Below are 24,434 nucleotides of genomic sequence, written 5' to 3' on the forward strand. Positions count from 1 at the left end.
TACAGTGTGGAAACAGGCCCTTCGGCCCAACAAGTCCACACCGACCCGCCGAAGCGCAACCCACCCATACCCCTACCCCTACCCCTACATTTACCCCTAACCTAACACTACGGGCAATTTAGCATGGCCAATTCACCTGACCTGCACATCTTTTGGATTGTGGGAGGAAACCGGAGCACCCGGAGGAAACCCACGCAGACACGGGGAGAACGTGCAAACTCCACACAGTCAGTCGCCTGAGGCGGGAATTGAACCCGGATCTCTGGCGCTGTGAGGCAGCAGTGCTAACCACTGTGCCACCGTGCCGCCCAAAATTGTTGTAAAATTGAATGTAATACATTTATTATTTTGCAAATCATCACCTCAAACCTGTAACAGCTCTATTAATGTGCTTCTCAAGAAGGGGTTGGCAGCCCGCATGGTCTGATCTAACAGATAGCTATCACATTATCTGCCATATATGTCTCACATATCAGTGATAAGGTGATATGGGTGACAATGGGTGTTGCCTCGTTTCCGTTGTTCACAAAGAACAAATTGGTTAAATGGTTATTGATCCATGGCATTCAAGAAGCAAGAGTGGGGTGGTGGGATGTGTGTGGGAACATGGGTCAGGATCCAGTAAGGGGGAGATTTAAAATGCATGCCCTTGGAAGTCATCTTGGAATCCAATGACTTCTTGACAATTTTGTATTTTCAAAAGGGCAGAGACTGGATAGCGACAGGAATCGAGGTTACCACCAATGAATAGCCCCTCAAGCTCATGAAAGCACAACTCTGGGCAAACTCTGAGCTGATGCTGAGGCTGCCATTGTGAAATTCTATTACCCTTCTCTAATCTCCTCTCAGTGAACTGTGAACTGGAGAAAAAAGGCATCCAGCTGTGACTTGGAGCCTTGGACCCAGTCCCAGGACATACCTGACAGAGTCTCTGCTCCATGACTGCCGTATGGCTCAGAGATCTCATTGTGCTCCACCACAATGCTCATCAAAGGGCCTAGCGATTCACTGTTGGAATTTTGAAATCTCCTTTCGATGAACCCAACAAGTGAGGTGCATGAGGCTACATAATTGGCAGTCATGTGGAGTGGTCAGTGGGGAAGTTTCTCTGCATTGATTTCTAACTGATCACCCCTGGAACTCCTTCTGCTGTTTCTAGCACTGCTCCATAATCTCATCTGCATGTCCTCCATGCATTGCTGTGCACCATCCCTGTACTGACAACCATCTACCAGGGTTTTCATCTGTCTTTGTCATTCAGTCACCAACTCAGCTCCTGGCCTATCAGGCCACTTTCATTTGAATGTAGTGTCACAAAAGCAAAGCAGTTTGGCAAAGGATCGTGATTTGGAATTCATTCAGTCTCAGATTTCTGACCTTGCATTGAAAATCTACCTTTGAATCTTTCCCTCTCAGATTGCTTGGACAAGTAGCAGACATTAACATTGAAATAATTCGGTTTCATGATACATTACTTGTAAATGTTACCACAATTCTTTTCCACATATTTAAATATTACAAGAGCTCATTTGTTCAATTTATGCATTGCCATTTTTACTTTTCTTGCTGCCTTATACCAACAAATATATTTAATTAATTCAGTGGGACAATAATACACATCAGCATAATGTTTTAGAATAATCTAATTTCTTTAAATTAATGCAAGCATATGCAGAGGATGAGGATTCGGTTTATTAAATATCAGTTTAATGTGCATCAAACTCAAACCAATTTAAATTATATATAAATAACAAAATTCTAATTCAATGGAATCACATTAAAATCCCAAATTAACAAAATTCAATTCAAGACTGCAAAGAAGTCATTTCTATTCCATAGGGAATTTTTGACCTCATTTAGTTTTATATAGTGGAAGTAAAAATTATAAAGGAAGGATTAACGTTTACTGAACTTTTATTGAACATAAATATCTTAACAACTGAGTAAAATATGAAAGATTAGTAAAACCAAACTGTACATTAAAACAAAGGGTAGCACTTTCAATTTCACAAAGACTAACAGTAAGCAATGTTAGAAAACCAATAGAACATTTAATAATCATATCCCTTGAAATTGGGAGTTGACATTTTATGTGCTGATACTTCAACTTTTTGCTTCAAATTCTCCTGTTCGCACTTTAAGAGAATCACTAAACCATCAAAAATGAAAAGGTTAGTAACTTCAGCAAAATAGCTGGCAAAAACAAAAATCAGTTCCAAATATTGAGTATCTCCATGCGAATATTCATGCAGCCCAGTTTATAACACTCACATCTTGGAATAATTTGATACCATGACTTGGCAAATCTGTTATTAGGAGTAACACCTTCAAGCAAGAGATCCAAGGCCAGGATTACATCAGAAAAGTGGATGCTGAAAACTTAAAACAAAAACAGAAAATGCTGGAAAAAATAACTCAGCAGTTTAGGCAGCACTTTTTATCAGAAGTGGGAGAAAGGTCATAGCCTTGAAATGTTAACTCTGTTTCTCTCTCTGCATCGACGCTTTCTTACCATCCGTGTTTGTTCCATCTCTTGCTGTTTTTATACCAGAGTCACCTCACTACTCTAATAATTGTATCTTAAATTATGTTAAATACAAGTATGCACAAATTAAAATTGATGATAATTCCATAAACATCTTTATCAGTGCTATAAATCTGATCAGTTTAGAAAACACTGGAGATTCCAAGGAGTAGCGATCACAGTCCACTTTCTTTTTAACATTAGTATTGAGCTACATATTTCTAGATGTGAATTCTGATCTTGGCTCCTGCTGAAATACAGCGTGCAGCTAAAATGAACCTCATTATTGCACAATACAGGATAGATAGGGGAAGTTAAACCACACTCTCTTCTGCGACAGTCCTTTGCCACCTTCTGAGATTTAAATGCCCAGCAGCTATCAGACCCTTTGACTGCTGTTGTGAAAGGGTGAGCATGTAAATGTGGTAGTAGGGTATAGTTAGCTAAAGGGTTAGGATGCCAAGTGGATAGAGTGCCATGTAAGTGATTGATGTGAGGCTGGTGGGCAAGATGGAGCATTAAGGCAGGTGAATGAGGAATCTTAGGGTAGGTGAGGATGGGGGATATCTGGGTTGGTGAGCGAGGGTGAGTGTTAAGGCAGGTGGGTGGTGGCTGTTGGGGCAGATGGAGGGCTTGTGGATAAGGATGGCATCAGGGCCAATGTGTAGGTACCTTCATGGACTGACAGGTGAAGGGCACTGGCCATAGTGAAGTTTGGGGAGCATGGGATGATGATGGACAGATCATGTTGGGTCCCAAACATTCTGGCTGGTTGTGGCTATGGGCAGAGTGTGGCATCAGGACTGTTGCATGTTCAGACTGATTGTGAGAAGGGAATAGAATTGTGGTGGCTTGGGTCTTGTTTGGCATTTGGGGGAGGCGTGGTTTGGGGATTGCGTGGTGACTTTAATAGTTACCAAGAGGTTACAGTTGGTTCCTCATTCTCACAGTTTTCCTGGGTAACTATCAGCTTAATGGAAGCCAAATTCTCTGAATTCTTGATGATCGAGGGGTATTTCAGAAAGATTCAGGGGAACTGCCCACTGGAGGCTTCTCACGGTGTCGGCTGTGTCTGGGATTCTACAAGTTTTCAAAGTGTAACTCCCGTCTGCTCTGATTCTCTGGCCATTGGAATATCCAGGCCACTTCCTTTTTAATGATGTGCCATGTATTGGTATCGCAGAACTTTGCAAATGCTTGATTCTCTTACATAAGGGACTCTCTTCAGGCAGGTAGACGAAATCAGCACAGATTTGAGAATGCAGCAATTAAACCTGATTTGAATTTGAATGTGTTGTTTCTTAGGTACCGGTGACCTCCACAAAAAAGTATTCTCATTTGTGGATTTCTTTTACAATATAGTTGTCAGCTTCAATTCTGTCCTGTATCAACACCTTTTCTTGTGGATCTGCCAGTAATTTAGGAAGATAGGAAAAACATGGTCTCACTAATAATCTTAAGACCCTGAGCCAAAGGGGTAGAATCAGATGGGTAGAGTCAGCAGCTTTATTGTCAATGCATGTCTGTTTACTGGTCCTGTTTGGCGGAGGCAATATATGAATATAAAGCTAGCTTGTGATTGTATTAGGTAGTGTTAGATTCAACATGGAAGAGCCTTAACCCAATGATGTGATCATATCAACTAATTGTTTTGCATATCTCCTGAATTTACTTACCATTGACATCTTGGGAGGGTGCGAATTGGTAATTTAAAATGGTCATATCTGTTTGTCTACTAGGTGTGTTAGCTTTAAATTAGCCCTCCACATTTTGCTGCTAACCAGCCCAGGAGCCCATTTAATTCTAGCTCCATGTAAACAGAAATCTGTCCAAAGCTCAATGCCATGACAATCACTAACAGAATTAGTGAAGGTACGAATGTGATATCATCTTTGCAGCAGCTCCATTTTGGAGAAACATTTTCCATTGCCTCAGGAGAATGATGGATCCACCAGAATGTGGATGCAGGGGCATCTGGTCTTTTAGTTATTTCCATGATGTTTGTCCTTGCCAAGATTTCTTGTGAATAATGAAGAAGGTGTGAAATGGGAATGCAGATGATTGAGTCTCCACTGTTTGTTTTTAAATACCATTGCACAGCAAGGTCCTTGTCACGTTTGATTCAAAGTATTTTGACGTGACTTCCCATAGTTAGGATACGTTCCTACATAAGTTGAATAAACGACCATTGGAGTGTTGCTATTTAAATTCTCATTGTTCTTCACACCTGGAATCATTATAATAATAATGAGAAAATTAGTAATATGCACTGTCATTATGGTATTCACAGTCTCCATCACCAGATCACAATTTGGAAATAAATTATTTTTCTGTTGGCTTTTCTAGAATAATTGGACTTGACAAATTAGGAAATTTAGGATATAAGAATTCATTTAGACCAAGTTCACATCTTTTTGATTGATCTTAACCATATATTTTCACCAAATTTGCCAACCTCGTCTCCTTCCAGAATTATAATAATTGTTCCTTGTTTCTAATGCCCTTTTTCAATGGTAAACTATTGCGCACCTCCAATAGCATTTGTCAATTCTGGATGAATTTCCCACGGGTTGCACCAACAGCAGTGGCTGAAAATGTTCAAATGTGGTTCAACTGCCCATTTTACTCATCCAATTGTCTTTCCTATTATGGTCCATGCAATTGTTTCAAAACAGCACCATATCGTTTTGAATTATATCCCATGTAGCCATGAGAACAGTAAGTTTTCTTCTTTATGCTCCTTGATTTGTCTTCAGACATTGACATATTTGATCATTTCACTCTCTTCAAAACCCCTACCCATTGTTACCCAGATGGGTGGGACTGCTATTACTTGGTTCTATTTTTACTTATCTAATCATATCCAGAGTAAAACTTGCAATAGCTTCACTTCTTGGTCCTGAATTATTACATTTGTTGCCCGCCAAGGATCTATCTTTGGCCATCACTTATTTTTGTATCTAAATTTTGTCCTTCAGCAATATAATTTGAAATCACAAGTTTCACTTTCACATGTATGTCTATGATGCCCAGCTCTACCTCGAGAGAAGTGCTGATGAGATAGAGTTGGGTCTTGTCAGCCTAGAAGACTGACCAACCCAATCTAATCCCATTTGCCAGCACTTGGCTTATATCCCTCTAAACCCTTCCTATTCACGTACCTATCCAGATGCCCTTTAATTGCTGTAATTATACCAGCCTCCACCACTTCCTCTGGCAGCTCATTCCATACACACACCACCCTCTGCATGAAAAAGTTGCCCCTCACGTTCTTTCTATATCTTTCCCCTCTCACCCCAAACCCATGCCCTCTAGTTTTGGGCTCCCCCACCCCAGGGAAAATACCTTGTCTATTTATCCTAACCATGCCTCTCATGATTTTATAAACCTCTATAAGGTCACCCCTCAGCCTCTGATGTTCCAGGGAAAACAGCCCCAGTCTATTCAGCCTCTCCCTATAGCTGAAATCCTCCAACCATCAGACTGGTTGTTCATATACTAGGAGCTGGAAAAAAAAGGAATAAGTTTAAGACTTACACCATTCTTGAATAACCGAGTGTATGATCCATCTCAGTCTCCTCCAGTTGTCCTCAGCATCACAGATTACCTGTCTTCAGCCAATTTGATTCACTCCATGTGATATCATGAAGCGATTGGAGGCACTAGACACAACAAAGGCTATGGGCCCTGACAACATTCCGGCAATTGTACAGAAGACTTGTGCTCCAGAACTTGCAGCTCCCCTGGCCAAGCTCTTCTGGTACAGTTGCTACACTGGCATCTACCCAACAATATGGAAAACTACCCAGGGATGGCATGTACACAAGAAATAGGACAAATCCAACCCAGTCAATTATTGTCCCCTCAGTCTGCTCTCAATCATCAGTAAAGTGATGGGAGGGGTCATCAACATTGCTATCAAGCAGCACCTGTTCAGCAATAACCTCCTCAGTGACGCCCAGTTTGGGTTCTGCCAGGGCCACTCAGCTCCTCACCTTACTTCAGCCTTGGTTCAAATATGGACAAAATAACTGAATTCCGGAAGTGAAGTGAGAGTGATAGCCCTCGACATCAAGGCCATATTTGACCCTAGCAAAACTGAAGTCAATGGAAATCAGGGGGCAAACCCTCTGGTGGTTGGAGTCATTTTTGACAAATAGGGAGATGGTTGTGGTTGTTGGAGGTCAGTCATCTTAGCTCCAGGCCATCTCTGCAGGAACTCCTCTGCAGGGTAGTGTCTTAGGCCCAAACATCTTTAGCTGCTTCATCAATGACTTTCCCTCAATCGCAAGGTTAGAAGTGGTTAGTTTTGCTGATGATTGCATGATGTTCAGCACCATTTATGACTCTCCAGACACCAGACAACATCCAGGTTTGGGCTAAAAAGTGACAAGTAACATTCATGCCACATAAATGCCAGACAATGACCATCTCCAACAAAGAATCTAATTGTCCAACCTTGACATTCAATGATATTGACAACATCTTGAGCGTTACTATTGACCAGAAACTCAACTGGATTTGTAACATAAACGCAGTGGCTACAACAGCATGTCAGAGACTAAGAAAACTGCAGCAATTAATTCACCTCTTGACTCCCCAAAGCCTGTCCATCATTTACAAGGCACAAGTCATGCAGTCATAGAGTCATAGAGATGTACAGCACGGAAACAGACTCTTTGGTCCAACTTGTCCATGCTGACCAAACAACCCAACCCAATCTAATCCCATTTGCCAGCACTTGGCTTATATCCCTCTAAACCCTTCCTATTCACGTATCTATCCAGATGCCCTTTAATTGCTGTAATTATACCAGCCTCCGCCACTTCCTCTGGCATCTCATTCCATACACACACCACCCTCTGCATGAAAAGGTTGCCCCTCACATTCTTTCTATATCTTTTCCCTCTCAACCTAAACCCATGCCCCCTTGTTTTGGGCTCCCCCACCCCAGGGAAAATACCTTGTCTATTTATCCTAACCATGACTCTCATGATTTTATAAACCTTTATAAGGTCACCCCTCAGCCTCTGATGTTCCAGGGAAAACAGCCCCAGTCTATTCAGCCTCTCCCTGTAGCTGAAATCCTCCAACGCTGGCAACATCCTTGTAAATCATTTCTGAACTGTTTCAAGTTTCACAACATCTTTCCAATCGGAAGGAGACCAGAATTGCATGCAATATTGCAATAGCGGCCTAGCCAATGTCCTGTACAGCCACAATATGACCTCCCAACTCCTCTATTCAATGTTCTGACCAATAAAGGAAAGCATACCAAAAGCCTTCTTAACTATCGTATCTACCTGAGACTCTGCTTTCAAGGAACTATGAACCTGCACTCCAAAGTCTCTTTATTCAGCTAAACCCCCATGGACCTTACCATTAAGTGTATAAGTCCTGCTTTGATTTGCTTTTCCAAAATGCAGCACCTCACATTTATCTAAATTAAACTCCATCTGCCACTCCTCAGCCCGTTGACCCGTCTGATCAAGATCCTGTTGTACTCTGAGGTAACCTTCTCACCTGTCCACTACACTTCCAATTTTGGCGTCATCTGTAAACTTACTAACTATACCTCCTATGTTCACATCCAAATCATTTATATAAATGACAAAATGTAGTGGACCCAGCACTGATCCTTGTGGCACTCCACTGGTCACAGGCCTGCAGTCTGAAAAACATGCCTCTACTACCACTCTCTGTTTTGGGGAATACTCCCCACTTCCCTGGATGGCTGTAGCTACAACAACACTCAAGAGGCTTGATGCCATCCAGGCCAAAGCAGACCACTTGATTGGCATTACATCCACAAGCATCCACTCCCTCCACCATTGAGGTTCAGAAGCAACAGTGTGTACTATCTATAAGATGCACTGCAGAAATTCATCAAAGATCCTTCAACAGCACCTTCCAAGCACACAACTATTTCTATCTAAAAGGACAAGGGCAACAGATATAAGGGAACACCACTGTCTTCAACTCCCCTTCCAAGCCACTCACCATCCTGAATTGACGTGGAGGTGCCGGTAGACTCGGGTGGGCAAAGTTAGAAGTCACACGACACCAGATTATAGTCCAACAGGTTAATTTGAAATCACCAGCTTTGGGAGCAGTGTGTCTTTGTCTGACAGAAGAGCAGTGCTCCAAAAGCTTGTAATTTCAAATCAAACTGTTGGACTATAACCTCGTGTCATGTGACTTCCAACTTCATCCAAACGTTCCTGGTGGCTCATGGGGTGGCATGGTGGCTTAATGGTTAGCACTGTTATCTCACAGCACCAGGGACCTGGGTTCGATTGGGCGACTGTCTGTGTGGAGTTTGTACATTCTCCCTGTGTCTGCGTGGGTTTCTTCTGGGTGGTTCGGTTTCCTCCCACAATTCAAAGATGTGCAGGTCAGGTGAATTGGCCATTGTAAATTGCCCATAGTGTTAGGTGCATTAGTCAAGGGCAAATATAGGATAGGGAAATGGGTCTGGGTGGGTTAACCCTTGAAGGGTCAGTGTAGAGTTGTTGGGCCGAAGGGCCTGTTTTCATACTGTAGGGAATCTAATCTGAGGAAAATCCTGACTTGGCGATGTACCACCATTCCTTCATTGCCACTGGATTAAAATCCTGCAGTGGTTCAAAAAGATAGCTCACATTCACCTTCTCAAAGGCAACTAGGTTTGGGTAATAAATGCTGGCCAACCAGTGACACCAATGTCCCACAAGTGAATAAAAAAAAACCCAGGAGCTTTTGGTTGCTTTTTGCTTTCTCCATGGTAATGCCTTAGGCATTCAAAGTTGGCATGCCAAGCAATGAGTAGAAAGTGAGGTCTGCAGATGCTGGAGGTTTGTGTCCAGAGTTTGGCACTGGAAAAACACAGCGGGTCAGCCAGCATCCAAGGAGCAGGAGAATCGATGTTTCGGACATAAGCCTTCCTGATAAAGAGCTTATGTCTGAAACGTCGATTCTCCTGCGCCTCGGATGCTGCTTGACCTGCTGTGCTTTTCCAGCACCACACTCCCATGCCAAGCAATCAGCACTCTTTCCTCTATAGTATAAATTGTGATGATTTAAAATCTGGTATTCTTGCATTTGTCCCAATGAGAGCAAGGCAGAAAGATTTCACAACCTGTTTCCCTTTTTTTTTGCAAAATTAAAACTTTGTATTGCCAAGTGACTGACCTCAAAAAGTTCCTATTACAATGTGACAAAATATATTTAGTTGAAAGTGAGCTTGTATATCGGAGTGTTATGCTATTACTGTGTTTTCATGTAGACAAAGATCTCACGTACCAGCTTCTGTACTTTCTTGTTTCCTTTTCTTTATGAAATATATAACTACTGCGCAGATTACACAAGTTCCAAGCACGGAGACACCAATCACAATGCCTATGGTGGAGAGGAGGGAACAAAGTATGAATTCAATATGAAGAAAACTGGTAAAGAATAAAGTGCCTCTCAGTCATTTAGGAGCATGGTTTATGAGTCAGATTGAAACTCCAGCAATCAATACTAACTTTATATTCGTTTCAAGTTTCAGGAAGTCCTACAAAAAAACATCCAAGGAACAAAGTGGGACAGTTATTTATAGTGTTCCAGCAGCAACATGGAAATAATGAGCAATAAGGTTTGAGTAAATGCTTCATCACTTTCAACGACAACAAAGACCTTTCGTCTGTCAAAAAAATTAAAACACATTAACAAATACATTTATTACAGCTACGAAATGCTAAAACAAACACAAAATATTATATCATTTCATTTTGTAATAGGCAGCAGAGTCCATGAAGACAATCTTGAACTCCAACCACTCAATTTAAATTTGTCTCACATGAATCTATTTTGCCCTGAGCAAAATACAGAACCAAGGCCAATTCTTGTGATCGAAGTATTAATGCTGTTCTAATGTTTTGCAATATTAGAAGGCTATTGTCACATTTACTGAGAATAGCGATTTTACTTATGTCTTCTGCTGGTATGGTTGACGGTCTAAAAACCATTTAAGATGTACATAATGCTTTGATTTGAAGCAGTAATTGACTTGTGCATGTTCAAAGCTGAGGTCAGGAAACTCTCTTCCAAATGTGCAATGATTAAGATTTGCAATGGCTTTCCTAAGCAGGAGAGCAGATCTAAATTTCAAAGAAGTGGTGCTGGTCAAAGGGTAGGTCTCAGTGAGGCAGAGGACTGACTGCATGGCATTGCTCATCTGTATGTGGTTTTCAATTATTTTACAGGATACAATGTTCAGGATCAAACTATGATAATAAGTAAGTGCATGCATCAGGATGTACAAGGCATAAATAATTCTATTCCTTCTCAGTCTCGTCTTGTGGAGAAAACAACCAAAGACACAAGAACTCTACTCCCTCTGCCATCAATGCCCAACTCCCCAGATATGTTACACAATGAACTAATTTTGACTTTGCCTAACTATGACATGGGTGATAAGAAGCCTACAGTTTGTTTTGCTCCTCTTCCAATTATTATTTTCAAATCTGTACAGTTTGGAAAGATGCAAAATGTGCTGTGGACATGCTATTGCCAATTTCATACTTCACAATATCAGAATTACTCAATAAAACACCAAAGAACTACAGATGCTGAAAATCAGATAAAAGAACAGAAATTGCTCGAAAACTCAGTGGGTCTGGCAGCATCTGTGGAGAGAAATCAGAGTTAACATTTTGAGTCCAGTGTCCCTTCTTCAGAATTACTCTTGCTGTTGTTATGCCCTAAGTATGTGCAATTTCTGCATTTGTGTGCAAATTATAGTACTGATTTTACTGATCTGCAGAGAGAAAGCAAAGTTAATCTTTCGGGTCTAGTGTCCCTTCTGCTTTCTCTCCACCAAGTTGCCAGACCTGCTGTTTTTCCAGTGACTTCTGCTTTTGTTTCGGACTTTCAGCATCTGCAAATTTTTTTTTTGTTCAGATCGAATTCCCCATAGTATCCATTCAAAATATGTTTACTCTTTAAGTCAATTTTTTGCTAAGTTCTTAATAAGCTACTCTTTAGGCAGAGCCAGTTATGTTGAACCCTTGAGATTCTGCTGAATTCTTATTGTAGTCATTCAGCTATTTCCTTCAAACACTCCTCCTGCAGCAAGTTACTAGGAATTTAATTAATTTAAAGCTCTTTTTCTATCTGCTGTATTGATAATCAAAAATAAGTGTTTGTGAAAAGACTAAGTGGAAATTCATTCAGATTTCTGAGGAAATTCTTTAATTAAGTATAATTTTTAAAAAAGAGTTGACTTTTTTTTATCCATTTCATGTAGATAGATAAGATCTTATGTTAAACCAAAGGATGGATGATTCTGGATTTAAGTGGTGACAGATTAAGAACACTGCCAGTTGTAGCAATGTTGCATGAGTATTATTGAAGAGCTCCTCTGTTTCTTGCCACTTCTCGTAAAATTGCAATCTCACAGTGGTCCAACATTGTTGACAATTCTGAACAGACAAAATTTCCACAAATGCTGTTATGATTTCTCTGCATTTGGCCAATTGGAGTACCTCCCAGAGAGATAAAGGAGCAGTCTTGTGCTCTTCTGCCTACTCCTTTCCAAATTAACACAGTATAATTGCTTATTGATAATTCTTTCTCACCAGTAAAATGCATTCTCCCGTCAATGTGTCCTGTATTGATTCTGTTTATGAATCAAAATCTTTAAAGTAGCTTATAATTCATTATTGGTATAAGAAGATCCCAGTGACTATTCCTGCTATGGAAATAATTTCCCAAGAGATTGATGATTATTCGTCAAATTCCTTTACAAAGATTCGTCAGACTCGTTTCAGTAGAAATTTGTCATGTTATTCTAAGAGATTTACAAAGTAAAGAAGACTAGAAAGAAGCTTAAAACCAACTTTATAATGAAATCCACAAATTTATGGTTCGAAGTAATTAGGGTCAGACAGCTGTTTTCTCAGATGGGATTAAGTGGTTTCTGTTATATTGCCTCCGATGCAGACTTTTGTATGCCTCCACACTTTAAAGCAGTAGATATCTACAACCACACGCATATAAAGCTGGGAATTCAAGGAAGGGAATAAAATTCTTGCCAAATCGTAGTTTAGTTTTGTAACTGTCAGAGTAGCGTTTGTTGCCTGATAAGCTAAATTAAAAGCAAAATACTACGGAAAGTGGAAATCTGAGACAAGCACAGAGAAACTCAGCAATTCTGGCAGTATCTGTGGCGTTAGAAATTGAATAAATGTTTCGAGTCCAGTACGAATCTTTTTCAGAATGAAAGAAGACTCAAACTGGATTCAAAATGTTAACTCGGTTTCTCTCTCCATAGAGGCTGCCAGACCTGCTGAGTTTCTCCAGCATTCTCCGTCTTTACACCTGATATACTATTCCAGGCATTTTTAACTCTGAATAAAACAAAAAGTTCTCCCTGATTAAAATTCACCTGTAAGTTTATACTTGCAGCCTCTTGTCATATTGTCCTGTTTTATTTTGAAGTAATGTTCAGGACTTACTGGAACGAAACCATCCAATAGTCTCTGCACACCAAAAAAATGACTCCTTATCTGTTGCTTATTTATAGTATAGAACTGAAGGCTATTTTATTAACTCTTGTCTCAACAGTCATGTCTTTTCCATTTATGTTGCTCCTCTTTGTATCTCTCTTGGGGCTTGCAAACCTATTTCGTAGCTTGGTGACTTGTACCAATGTTCAATTTTTGTAAAATGAACATTATAATTTTAAGTCAATCCCATATCTCAGTGAAACAGTGTCAATTAAGAAAATAAAAAAAGGAAAACAATAATCAAAAACACATACTAAACACAAACTACAATGTAACGGACTCAAAATCTTAAATGGAACCTTTCAATTTTGAATTTACAGGGTGGAAATATTGATTTAGTTCTATAACAAGTAAACCACAATGTAAAGTAATTTTTATCTTATTATCCATAGAATCTCTACGGTGTGGAAACAGGCCCTTTGGCCCGACAAATCCACACTGACCCTCCAAAGAGGAACCCACCCTGACCCATTCCCTGAATCTATTGTTCTACATTTACCCCTCACAAATACACCTACCCTTAATGTCCCTGAACACGATGAGCAACTTAGCATGACCAATTCACCCGACCTGTACATTTTTGGATTGTTGGAGGAAATCGGACCACCCAGAGGAAACCCACACAGATGCAGGAAGAATGTGCAAACTTCCACACAGACAGTTGCCCGAGGCCGGAATCAAACCTGGGTCCCTGGCGCTAAGGCAGCAGTGTTAACCACTGAGACACCGTGCTGCCCTATCTTTATTAGTGCAAATAGTGACAGAAAAAAGTCAGTTACTTTGGGAATCCAGTGCATGAAAATCATGTTATGATAAAATATACAGTCTATGTTTATATGCATAAATATAAGTATGAGGTTGAATCATCGCTGCACAATGTCCCATCCATTAAAAGAAGCTTAAAAATTAAAGTTAATTCGCAGATTGAAAATGATTGGGTGGACAAATATTTTTCCTTAAGGGATTATATTTGATGTCCACCACCCATAATTTATTTAAATATTTACATTTAACAGGTAAATGAAGTTGGGACACAGATCAGTCACGATCTAACTGAATAATGCAACAGGCTAAAGGAGCTGACAACTGACACCTATTCCTCTGCTCCTAAGTGCAGCTACTTATAATTGGTCCTCTCTTTGCAGATGTAAAACATTTTTAAACTAAAAGGAGTTAAATTAGCAACCGAGCAATTTTATAGAATAGGAAAATGAATGTTTCGGGGTGAACTCCTTTGTCAGGATTCGGCCTGAAACGATGACCCTCCTGCTCCTTGGATGCTGTCTGACTGACTGTGCTTTTCCAGCACCATACGTTTTGACTCTGATCTCCAGCATCTTCAGTCCTCACTTGCTCCCAGGCTGCTCTCTTTTTAGAGAGAGAGAGATGTATGGTGGTGGTTTAATCTGAGGGTCACCATTGCTCAGGTGAGCAGAAAGGTTGAGAAAATAAATCCTTCATGGCAACCTCAGCTAGTGTGCGAACTGCTGTTGGCATCTCCTGCATTGCAAACTAGCTGTCCAGCAAACCAACAGAAATAGAAACTGGTTTGATGCTGAGTTTTGGTGGGGCATTTCATTAATCAAGTACTATTATTATTTTGCACACTTTTTGTGCTAAACTTAAACTCTTCACCTATCTTTGTCTTTGAAATCGTGATCAATCTGATGCATCAGTTCGGCATTCTCTGGTTTCATTTGTCATTATTTAATGCAGCTTTAATCTTTGGTTTTGTTTTCTACAGCATTGCCATATCCTGATTATTGATCTAATACTGTTGAGCTCCGTGTTTAAGGCTACAATGCATTGATGTGCCGAAGTAAGGAAATGGTCTGACACTCATAATAACACACAACAGTTTGTAATAAGAAAGCAGTTGATATGAAGTTTTGGCTGAGAAGACTGTATATTTAAAAGTGAAAGCAAATGTTGAAAATCTAGTATAATACCATTGAAAATTTCATAGAACTTCACAGCATGGAAGGATACTGCTCAGCCCATTGTGCCAATACTGGCTCTTTCAGCTATCCACTCGGTTCCACATTCCCCTTCTCTCCCGCTAACCACCACCCAACCACACTCCTCTACTCTGTAATTGTATAGCCAGTTCCCTTTTGAAAGTCGGTACTGAATCTGCTTGCAATATCTTTTCACCCAACACATTCCAGACCCTAACAACTCAATGTAAAAACAATCAATTCCCCTGGTCTTCTCTCTCTGGTACCTTCACCAATCCTCTCAACTTGGTGACCTTCGGTTCCCGAGCTTGCTGGCAGTGGGAACAATTTCTCATTATTTAATCCATTAAAACTGCCAATAATTTTGAACACCTCTAAGAAATCTTCCCTTGATTTTCTCTTCCAAAGGGAACAATCCCAGAGTCTCACATAAACCAATGAGGAAAACAGCAATCAAGCTCATCAGCAGTTTTGACCATTAAGAAATAAGTGGTCATGAGAAAAGCTCAGGTTCCTCATTTTTCCATTTTTCCACTTACATATCCAACCTACGTATCAGTGACAGAGATCAGCAAGTACTACTTTGTTTGGATGTTTCTTTCTAGAGGAACCAAGCTTTCCTCTCTTGTCTCAGTCCCAGGAGAGATAGCAAAAATGTAACATTAACCTAGCATACTAACCAGAACAAAAACTATCTACCAAGGAGAAATCCTAACCCTTTCATACAAACATAACAACATTCCAACTTAAGAAGGAACGAGAGGAGGCCATTCGGCCCTTCGAGCTGGCTGCACCATTCCTGAACATCCCTGATAATCTTTCATCCCATTGGTAATCAAGAATTGATCAACCTCTGTCTTAAAATTATTTAAAGATACTGCATCCACTGCTTTTTGTAGAAGGGAATTCCTAAAACTCACAACAACCCGAGCAAATTTTATTTGTCTCACTTCTGTCATAAATGAGTGACTCCTTATTTTTAAACTATGGCCCCTAGTTTGAGATTCTCCCACATCGTCCATCTTTTCCACAGTCCTGAATTCATCGTAAAGATGATACTTAAAATTTTAACATCCTCATTATGACCTTTTTAAAAGCAACATCATGTAATTAACCTGCCACAAGCCAAGTGAAAAAGAAACAGCTGAGCTGTTAAATATTTTTTCAGAAATCACTGCAATTAAGAGGTTGTTGTTCTGTACTCCATTTAGATGTATAATTCAGAGTTCTCCAATTGCACACTATTTTTCATTGGCAGTAACCTGCTCTTGGAAATTCCCAGATATGAAATTGGTAGCATTCATAATGCTACCAATAACTTGAAATATAACATTTCCTCCTGGTTTATTGAATAACCTGGTAGTGTTCCCCTTAGAAATAAGGATATTTGATGGAGGCATTTAAATTTATGAAGGACCTGGACAGAATAGATAGGGAGAGAGTGTTCTTGGAAACACAAGTGCAAGAAACCAGAGGACACCAATGTAAGGCGAATAGTAAAAAAGACAAAAAGTGACATGAGGATTTTCTTTTTTGCACGCAATGACTAAATCCAGTCTGGAATGTATTTCCAATTGTGGATTTCAAAAGGAAAGTGGATAACTATCTGATGAGAAGAGAAGTGCAGGGCTATGGGGAGAAGGCAGGAGATTGCGACTAGCTGATTCACTGGACTGAATGGCCATCTTCTGGGTAATACTATTATACAAGTCTATGATTAACTGAAGCATAACTATTTGAAATATATGTTCACTGACCAACTAAGCAAAAAAAAAATTAAAAAAAATAATTTTTGGAATGTCAGTGTTAATCTGTAGCTTGGTAGTACTCTTGCTCTCTATATACAAAGGTTCTGGATTTCATAATGGGACATGAACATGAAAAGTCAAGACTGACTCTCCAATGCAGTAGTGAGGGAATATGACCCTGATGAAAGGGATGATGTTATGATGAGATGCCAGACAGGGACCCTGTCTGCACGCTCATGTGGATACACTACTTTGAAGAAGAGCAGTGGCATTATCCCTAGGTCTCTGGTCAAATGTATCCCTCAATCAATATCATTAAAACAAACTTTCTAACCATTATCATATTGCTCTTTGTTTGAGCTTGTTGTCACTGCTTTATCTGCATTGCAACATTCACTACACTTCAAAAGAACTTCACTGACTTTGACGTATCTTTGTGATTGTGAACGGTGATATATAAATATAAGTCTTTTTTTGTCTTGGTGCGAATTCAAGCTGTAACACAGGATATGTCATTGTGAACCTAAACCTATAAATTATTAAGCTTATATTCAATTTTCATTGCTTTATGATATTATTTCATCTAAACTAGCAGAGACCTTTTATCTGCATTATGCTCCTTTGAAGACTCATGTTTTCTGGTATCATTAATAAACATTAAGTGGATTTTATATTGCTACACAATTGCTTGTGTTAATCAGAGGTCCAAAACTGTAAAGATATTGACATTGGATGCCCCAGCACACATTAAGGAAAGCCTTTGGTGATGTAAATAGCCTTAATTTAAAATGGCAATCAGATGAGTGGCAGAGCTAAGTGTGCAGAGGACTGTGAGACTTTGCAGAGGAACACAGATAATTTGAGTGAGTGGGCAAAGGTCTGGCAGATGGAATACAATGTTAATAAATGTGAAGTCATCCATTTTGGTTGGAGTAACAGCAAAATAGATTATTACTTGAATGGTAAAATGTTGCAGTGTGCTGCTATGCAGGGAGACCTGGGTGTCTTTGTGCATGGATCATAGAAGGTTGGTCTGCATGTACAACAAGTAATTGGGAAGGCAAATGGAATTTTGTTATTCATTGCTAAAGGGGTTAAGTTTAAAAGCAGGGAGGTTATGCTACAGCTGTACAAGGTGCTGGTGAGGCCACACTTGGTGTACTGGGTACAGTTTTGGTCTCCTTCCTTGAGAAAGGATGTACTGGCACTGCAGGGAGTGCAGAAAAGGTTTACTAGGTTGGATTCTGGAGTTGAGGATGTTGGCTTATGATGAGAGACTGAGTTGATTGGGATTATATTCATTGGAATTTAGAAGACTGAGGGGGATCTTATAGAAATATATAAAATTATGAAGGTAATAGATAAGATAGCAATGGAGAGGATGTTTCCACTGGTAGGTGAAACTCGGACAAGAGGGCATAGCCTCAAGATTAGTGGGAGCAGATTTAGATCTGAATTGAGAAGGAACTTCTTTACCCAGAAGGTTGTAAAGCTATGGAATTCCTTGCACAGGGAAGTAGTTAATGCTACTTCACTAAAGGTTTTTAAAGCTGACATAGATTTTTTTTAACAATAAAGGAATTAAGCGATACGGTGAGAGGGCGGGTAAGCGAATTTGATTCTATGAAAAGATTAGCCATAATCTTATTGAATGGCGTGCAGGCTCAAAGGACAGATGGCCTACTCCTGCTCCTAGTTCTTATGTTCTTATGTTAACATCTTATGGTTCTATCACAGACAGACTCTGTGTTGTCCTAAGGAGAACTCTTTTTATAATATGCCATGGAAGCTGCATTGAAATATACCCATTGTACAATAAAACTGTTTCATGATCAGTAGGATTATATTGATATTTTTCAAATCCAACCGTCTGATAAAGAGCGATCTTGTCACAGACATTGCATTGCATCCATTTATTATGTGGATTTTATTTTTGCCATTCATTTTCCCATTCTTCTAGAACATTCAGTTCTACTGTAATGACAATTCATACTATTGAATCTTTACAGCTAGTATCAGCTTCTCCATTAAAGTGGGTGTCCAGTTTGTCTCACCGTGAGCTTAATGGTGTTGGGGAAATAATGAAGCACCTCCTACAATTTTTGGATAAGAGTTAATGAGCCTACATTGGAGCATAGACATAGGAGCATACTATTTTGCCCATTAGTCCTATTTCACTATTCAATTAGATCATGCTTAATCTGAACTTCAGCACAATGTACGGCACAATCTACTTTGATTAATATGTCTTGATAACATTAACTAATAAAAATCTAATGATTGCGATTTTGCAATTGGTCCAGTCTCTGCAGTCTTTTGGGCAAGAATAAAGATTTCCACTCCCTAGTTGTGTAAAACTTTGTTAGCTAATTTCACTCCTACATGACCTAGCTTTAATTTGAAATTGGGCCTCCATGTCATTTCTTCCTCAACAGCGGAATTAGGTTGTCTGCAAATACTCTATCAGATCCTCTTTATCATTTTAAACATCTCACCTACAATATCATTAAAATTGTAAATGGAAAGACAAGCTAAGTTTGTACAGCCTGTCCTCATTGCATAAAGCTTTAATCCATTATATCATTCCAGTTAGATAGTTTCAAAATCATTCAAAGTAAGGCCTTTATCAGTCAGATTGGATAAACAGTGCTGGAAACTTACCACGGACATTCCAAGTTGTGTTGTCAATATTTCTTGAAGTATTTGCTCCATTTTTAATCTCGTGTGATTTCTTTTGTTCTGCTTCTAAAATAGGATACAGAATTCTGTTATGGAGAATGGCCAGGCGAAACAAAAGGCTTCCATTTTGATTTATTTTCAAACACTTGGGCAACTTACCAAAGACTAACAATATTTTCCTTATTGTCACCTCTTTTCCTTCAGTATTTACCAGTATCATTGTGTAACATCCTGTATCATTTTGCTGAACATTTGACAATAAAAATGAACCATTACTGAAAGCCTTCACTCGATGACTGTAATTTTGAAAGACATCACTGAAGTTTTGTTCAGGAAAACTGGACATTGCGATACTTATTTGATTTTCCTCACAATTGTACTTCCATTGGACTGACTGTAGCATTGTGATTGTTAAATTTGTTGAAAATAACACATTTTCTCCAATGGTGGCGTTGAGGTATTCAATTATTTCAGTTTGTTGTGGCACAGCCAATATCTGATCTGCAAAACAAAAATAACAATACAATAAATAAATAAACAAATAAATAAATATAAAAATAAGACTGTTTTAATTCATAAATTATTTATATTACATTAAGTAATTATTGTTAAAAGCTTAAGATGCTTGTTCAGTCACAATAGATTTTAGCAGCAGAAAAGTGATACATTCTAACTGTGTTACGCCATGTCTCAATCAGCAGAAAGAACATTAAATCACTTATATCATGCAATGGGCTGAAGCTTGATAAAAAACGCTGTGACCATCTGATAGTGTAAAGCCAGTCATTGAGAGTCACAGAAACAAACACTACTGATTTAGGCCTACTGTTTGAAAGGGCTAATTAATTCATCTCTTTCCCCTGCTTTATCCCCCATAGTCCCGAATATATTTCATTTTCAAGTATATACTCAAATGTTTAAAAACAGTTACTACTGAATCTGTTTTCATTACCCTTTCAGACAGTGAATTCTAGATCCTAACAACTTGTTCTGGAAAATAATTTCTTCCTTTCTCCTCGCTGTACTTTTTGCCAATTACCTCACATTTTCTGATCACTGATGCTCTTTCCAGGAGAAACAATTTAGTTTTATTTACTCTCGCAAAGCCATTCATAATTTTGAATTCTTCTATTAAGTCTCCTTGTGCTCTGAGGAAAATAATTCACTTTTTGAGAAACAAAATGGTTACTTACTTGTGAATAACATGATGTATATCCCGAACATTACCACTTTAAGTGCACAAATCATACTGACGCGAACAGAGTGGTGTTCTGAAACAGAATAGCTGGTGATTTAAGCAAGGTTGACGTTTGCTCATGTGGTTAGACAAGCTTTATGTCAATGAAAGCTGTCTCGCCCACACATTAACATATTGAAATGAGTTTCTTGCCATTCGTAATCCCCTACAAGCAGAAGTAATCATTATGTATTGTAGAGCAAGCACATGTTCTGAAATTAAATAGTTAATCTTGTCTATGTAACATTTGATTTGTACTAGAACCTGCAGTATCATACCATTTGTGGTGAAGCCAGTGCATTGGCGAGTAACGCCGGAAGTTCAAAAATCTCAAAGCGTATGTTTTTCTCACTGAGTAAAATCTTAATTGTGGAAGAAATGCACATTAACTTGAATGTGTTCAGATTCAAATTCTGTAACAATGATGAAAATGAATGATCAACGTCTTGGGATCTGCTTGAGAGAAGCACACTGGAATTATATGAAGTGAACTTACCCAGCACAATCACTTTGTTATTAGTAGTACACAGGTATATAATGCAACAGAAACTATTGAATGTACCAGAATGTTTGATTTGTGACTGAATTTTAATCTCACCCAATTGACCTGATATTGAACTAGAATTGCATAAATGTTAAAGTCCATGCCCAAAAACCTCTTTATAAGCATAACAACTCTGATGAAACGAGGGTGAAATACTTAATCTAGCTTTCCATACTCCTTAGTTGGATTATCACTTTATTATGGTTGTACTTTCTGTATTTAGTTGTATGTTATTCATGTTGTAATTGCATTCCAAGCTTTACATTATCAAAATACAATCGTGTGCTAATCAATTAATTAAAACACTTAAAGGTCAAGTTTAACATGTGTTTAAAATCTCAATTTTAATTTTCTTAAAAATGTCGTTGGATGAGAGCATTACCCTGGCTGGGACAGCAATAATGCCTATTCCTATCTGTGTTTAAGACTGTGATTGTGAGCTGTTTTCTTGAACTGCTGTAGCCCATGTGGTGTGGAATGTCCATAGTTATAAGGAAGGGATTTTGACTCAGCAACATCAAAAGATAGATGATCTACTTCCAGATCAGTCCAAGTAGAAACCAAAACACTGTATTAGTCGCATTAGAACATAGAACGTAGAAAAGTACAGCACAGACCAGGCTCTTAGGTCCACGATGTTGTGCCGAGATTTAATCCTAATATAAAATATAACAACTTAACCTACACACCCCTCAACTCACTGCTATCCATGTGCATGTCCAGCAGACTCTTAAATGTCCCTAATGACTCTGCTTCCACCACCACTGCTGGCAATGCATTCCATGCATTCATAACTCTCTGCGTAAAGAACCTCTGATGTTTCCTCTATACCTTTCTCCTAATATCTTAAAACTATGACCCCTCATGCCAGTCAATCCTGCCCTGGGGAAAAGTCTATGGCTATTGACTCTAACTATTCCTCTCATTAGAGAAATATAACTAGTAGTAAAAATATTAATTAGTGAAATACATTCGATTAAACATCCTTGAGTTAAAATGCCTGTTTTTCTGATTTTTAATTCTATGGGTTGATTTGTGTCAAAGATTTCCAAATCACAGTAATAGGTCATTAGCAAGACTTGCCCCAGGATAGAACTCTTTATGTGGCTCCTAATTTTACAAAGAGCTGACTCAGCAGATGATCATTGGAAACAAATGTATTTCTAGGTTGTATGGTTTCTGATTATTCATGTAAAGTTTCTAAAGCTGAGTCGCTTACCTTTTTCTACTATTATCTCCTCATTATTGTTGCATATCATGTTGAAATATAAGGGCAGACAACCTCTTTTCTCTCATTCTAAGGGACTGCAATGAAATCAGTTGCAGATGGCTGTGTAAAATTTTCTGCTTAATGCATTTGGTCACTGCAAAGATTGCAGTGCTCATAGTATTAGCAATTGTCTGTATTAATCTGAGTGCCCGAGAACTGTAGTAATTCAATATAATGACAAATGGTCATGAATAAAATCATCATGCAAATTCCTTTCACTTCTGCATTTTAAAAAAAGTGTAATGAGGCTATTCATGTGAGGTTTAATAGCAGTGGTTTGCCTCTGTGGTTACTCTGTTCAAGTGGCCTAACCGTAACTATTATCAACATTACTGTGCATTCATCAGCAACCCCCCTATTGCTGGGACTGGCTGACGTCCCCCCCTCTTCCATCACCCACCATGTCTCATCCAATGCATGCTCCTACCTACACACATCTAGCTTTTTACTGAATCCCTCCTTTACATTTTCCTTTTAATCTTTCCATTCTGGCCTTTTTATGCTTGTCGTTTATTCTTGCAATGAACACTCCAGTGACCTTAGAATCAGATTCCAACAAGAAGTCATTGAAATCTTGTCATGTCAAAATGTCAGTGATTGTGGTGTTCCTGCTGATGATAGGAAATGCATCACATGACATTTCCTTATCAGTCGCTTGTAAATTGTATATGTGCGCCTCTCTTAAGGTTCAGTGGCAGTAGGGGTGGGAGTACAGGAGTTCTGAATGTGTCAGTGAATAGTTTGTGAGCAGAATGCCTCTCTGTTCAATCCTCCATCCTGATTCACAGTGGATAATGCAACCTTTATATCTCTAATACAAGAACAGCAATTCTCAAACGTATATTGAGAGACATGTGGCCAAAACTTTTCATCTCGTGTGCATTAGGATAAATGCAAGAATGCCAAATTGCAAACAAACCAGCGGTTTATATTACAGAAGGAAAAGGTGTTGATTGGTTGGAAAGTCTACAGGAGTATAAGCTGTTGTGATCATTTGAAACTTGGCATTTTTCTAACTGTCCTGATGAATGCAATGGCAAAAACTTTGACAGTGGATATTTAAGTCTGTACCAGCAAGTGACTTTTCAACTTGTTTCACACGACTAACATCAGATACTTTACAGAGGTGTAAGGACAAGAATTGTCCCTGAACCAAAGAAACAGATATAAGGGAACAACTCTTAAAGATACTCTTCAAGGAGAAGAGGGAGGTGGAAAGGAGGGAAGTTTGGGAGAAAATTCCAGATCTTGGGATGACCGGCAGGATGCATGGCTATCAATGGGAATAGGACAAAAAGGCGGTGGGCTATGTAGAGGCCAGAACCTGAAGAATGGAGAATTCAAGAAGAGGCAATTACAGGAATGAGGATCAGTCATAGATTCAAGCACAAATAAGGATATTTGGAATTTTTGACACTGAATACCAGGAACCAATGATTTTGGCGAACTTGGTGTAAGGGCAATTTAACTTAATGTAAGTCAGGATATTGCAGCTGGGATTAGAATAGTTATGTGGTTGCTTTTGACCAGTGTGGATTCGATGTGCCGAAGGGCTATTTTCTGAACTTTAGACCTCTATGACTCTATGAGTTTGAGATGCTCTGAAGTTTACAGAGGACAAAGGATAGAACACTGATTAGAAAAGATTGGAATAGTTAAACTTTGTGAAATAAAAGGCATGGGTGAGAGTTTCACTGGTAGGTGAGTTAAGATATGTATAGCTGCGGTTAATCTTCTGGAAACAGAATAGGGAACTTTGCCAGTCCTGATAGCAATGCTCCTAAAAAGGGTGAGCCCAGTGCTTCCTAACAAGGTGACCTTGAGTTATTTTCTGAGGTTGCTTTAATTGTATTCACAGAGGAATTTAGTCCTGGGTTGAAAATGTTTAAGAGCGTCCACAATCAGCAATTGGAGGGGTCAGGTAAGAAATTGTATTCAGCAGTGC

At 39.1% G+C, this 24,434-nt stretch overlaps 1 protein-coding gene across 1 annotated transcript; it reads right to left on the reverse strand.

The window, feature by feature from the left end:
• Window positions 1–1,672: 1,672 nt before the first annotated feature.
• On the reverse strand, window positions 1,673–20,801 carry LOC122555325 (uncharacterized). Its single transcript, XM_043701198.2, has 5 exons — window positions 20,632–20,801; window positions 19,598–19,939; window positions 19,421–19,504; window positions 9,806–9,901; window positions 1,673–4,751 (listed from the first exon to the last, which is right to left on the reverse strand). Exons 1-5 carry the CDS (start codon window positions 20,684–20,686, stop codon window positions 4,636–4,638), a joined length of 693 nt encoding a protein of 230 aa, XP_043557133.1. The 5' UTR covers window positions 20,687–20,801; the 3' UTR covers window positions 1,673–4,635.
• Window positions 20,802–24,434: the final 3,633 nt, after the last annotated feature.

The sequence above is a fragment of the Chiloscyllium plagiosum genome, unplaced genomic scaffold, assembly GCF_037043375.1.
Source record: "Chiloscyllium plagiosum isolate Xiang-an unplaced genomic scaffold, Cpla_swu_hap1 HiC_scaffold_12, whole genome shotgun sequence".
NCBI classification, from domain to species: domain Eukaryota; kingdom Metazoa; phylum Chordata; class Chondrichthyes; order Orectolobiformes; family Hemiscylliidae; genus Chiloscyllium; species Chiloscyllium plagiosum.

What these genes read in the sequence shown, in the direction of transcription:
- LOC122555325 (XM_043701198.2), bottom strand. Translation starts at nt 20,686, where the DNA reads ATGATTTGTGCACTTAAAGTGGTAATGTTCGGGATATACATCATGTTA. An exon ending in CACAACTTGGAATGTCCGTG is followed by an intron (nt 9,902 to 19,420) that starts GTAAGTTTCCAG and finishes TCTCCACCATAG; the next exon opens with GCATTGTGATTGGTGTCTCC. An exon ending in ACAAGAAAGTACAGAAGCTG is followed by an intron (nt 4,752 to 9,805) that starts GTACGTGAGATC and finishes TAATGATTCCAG; the next exon opens with GTGTGAAGAACAATGAGAAT.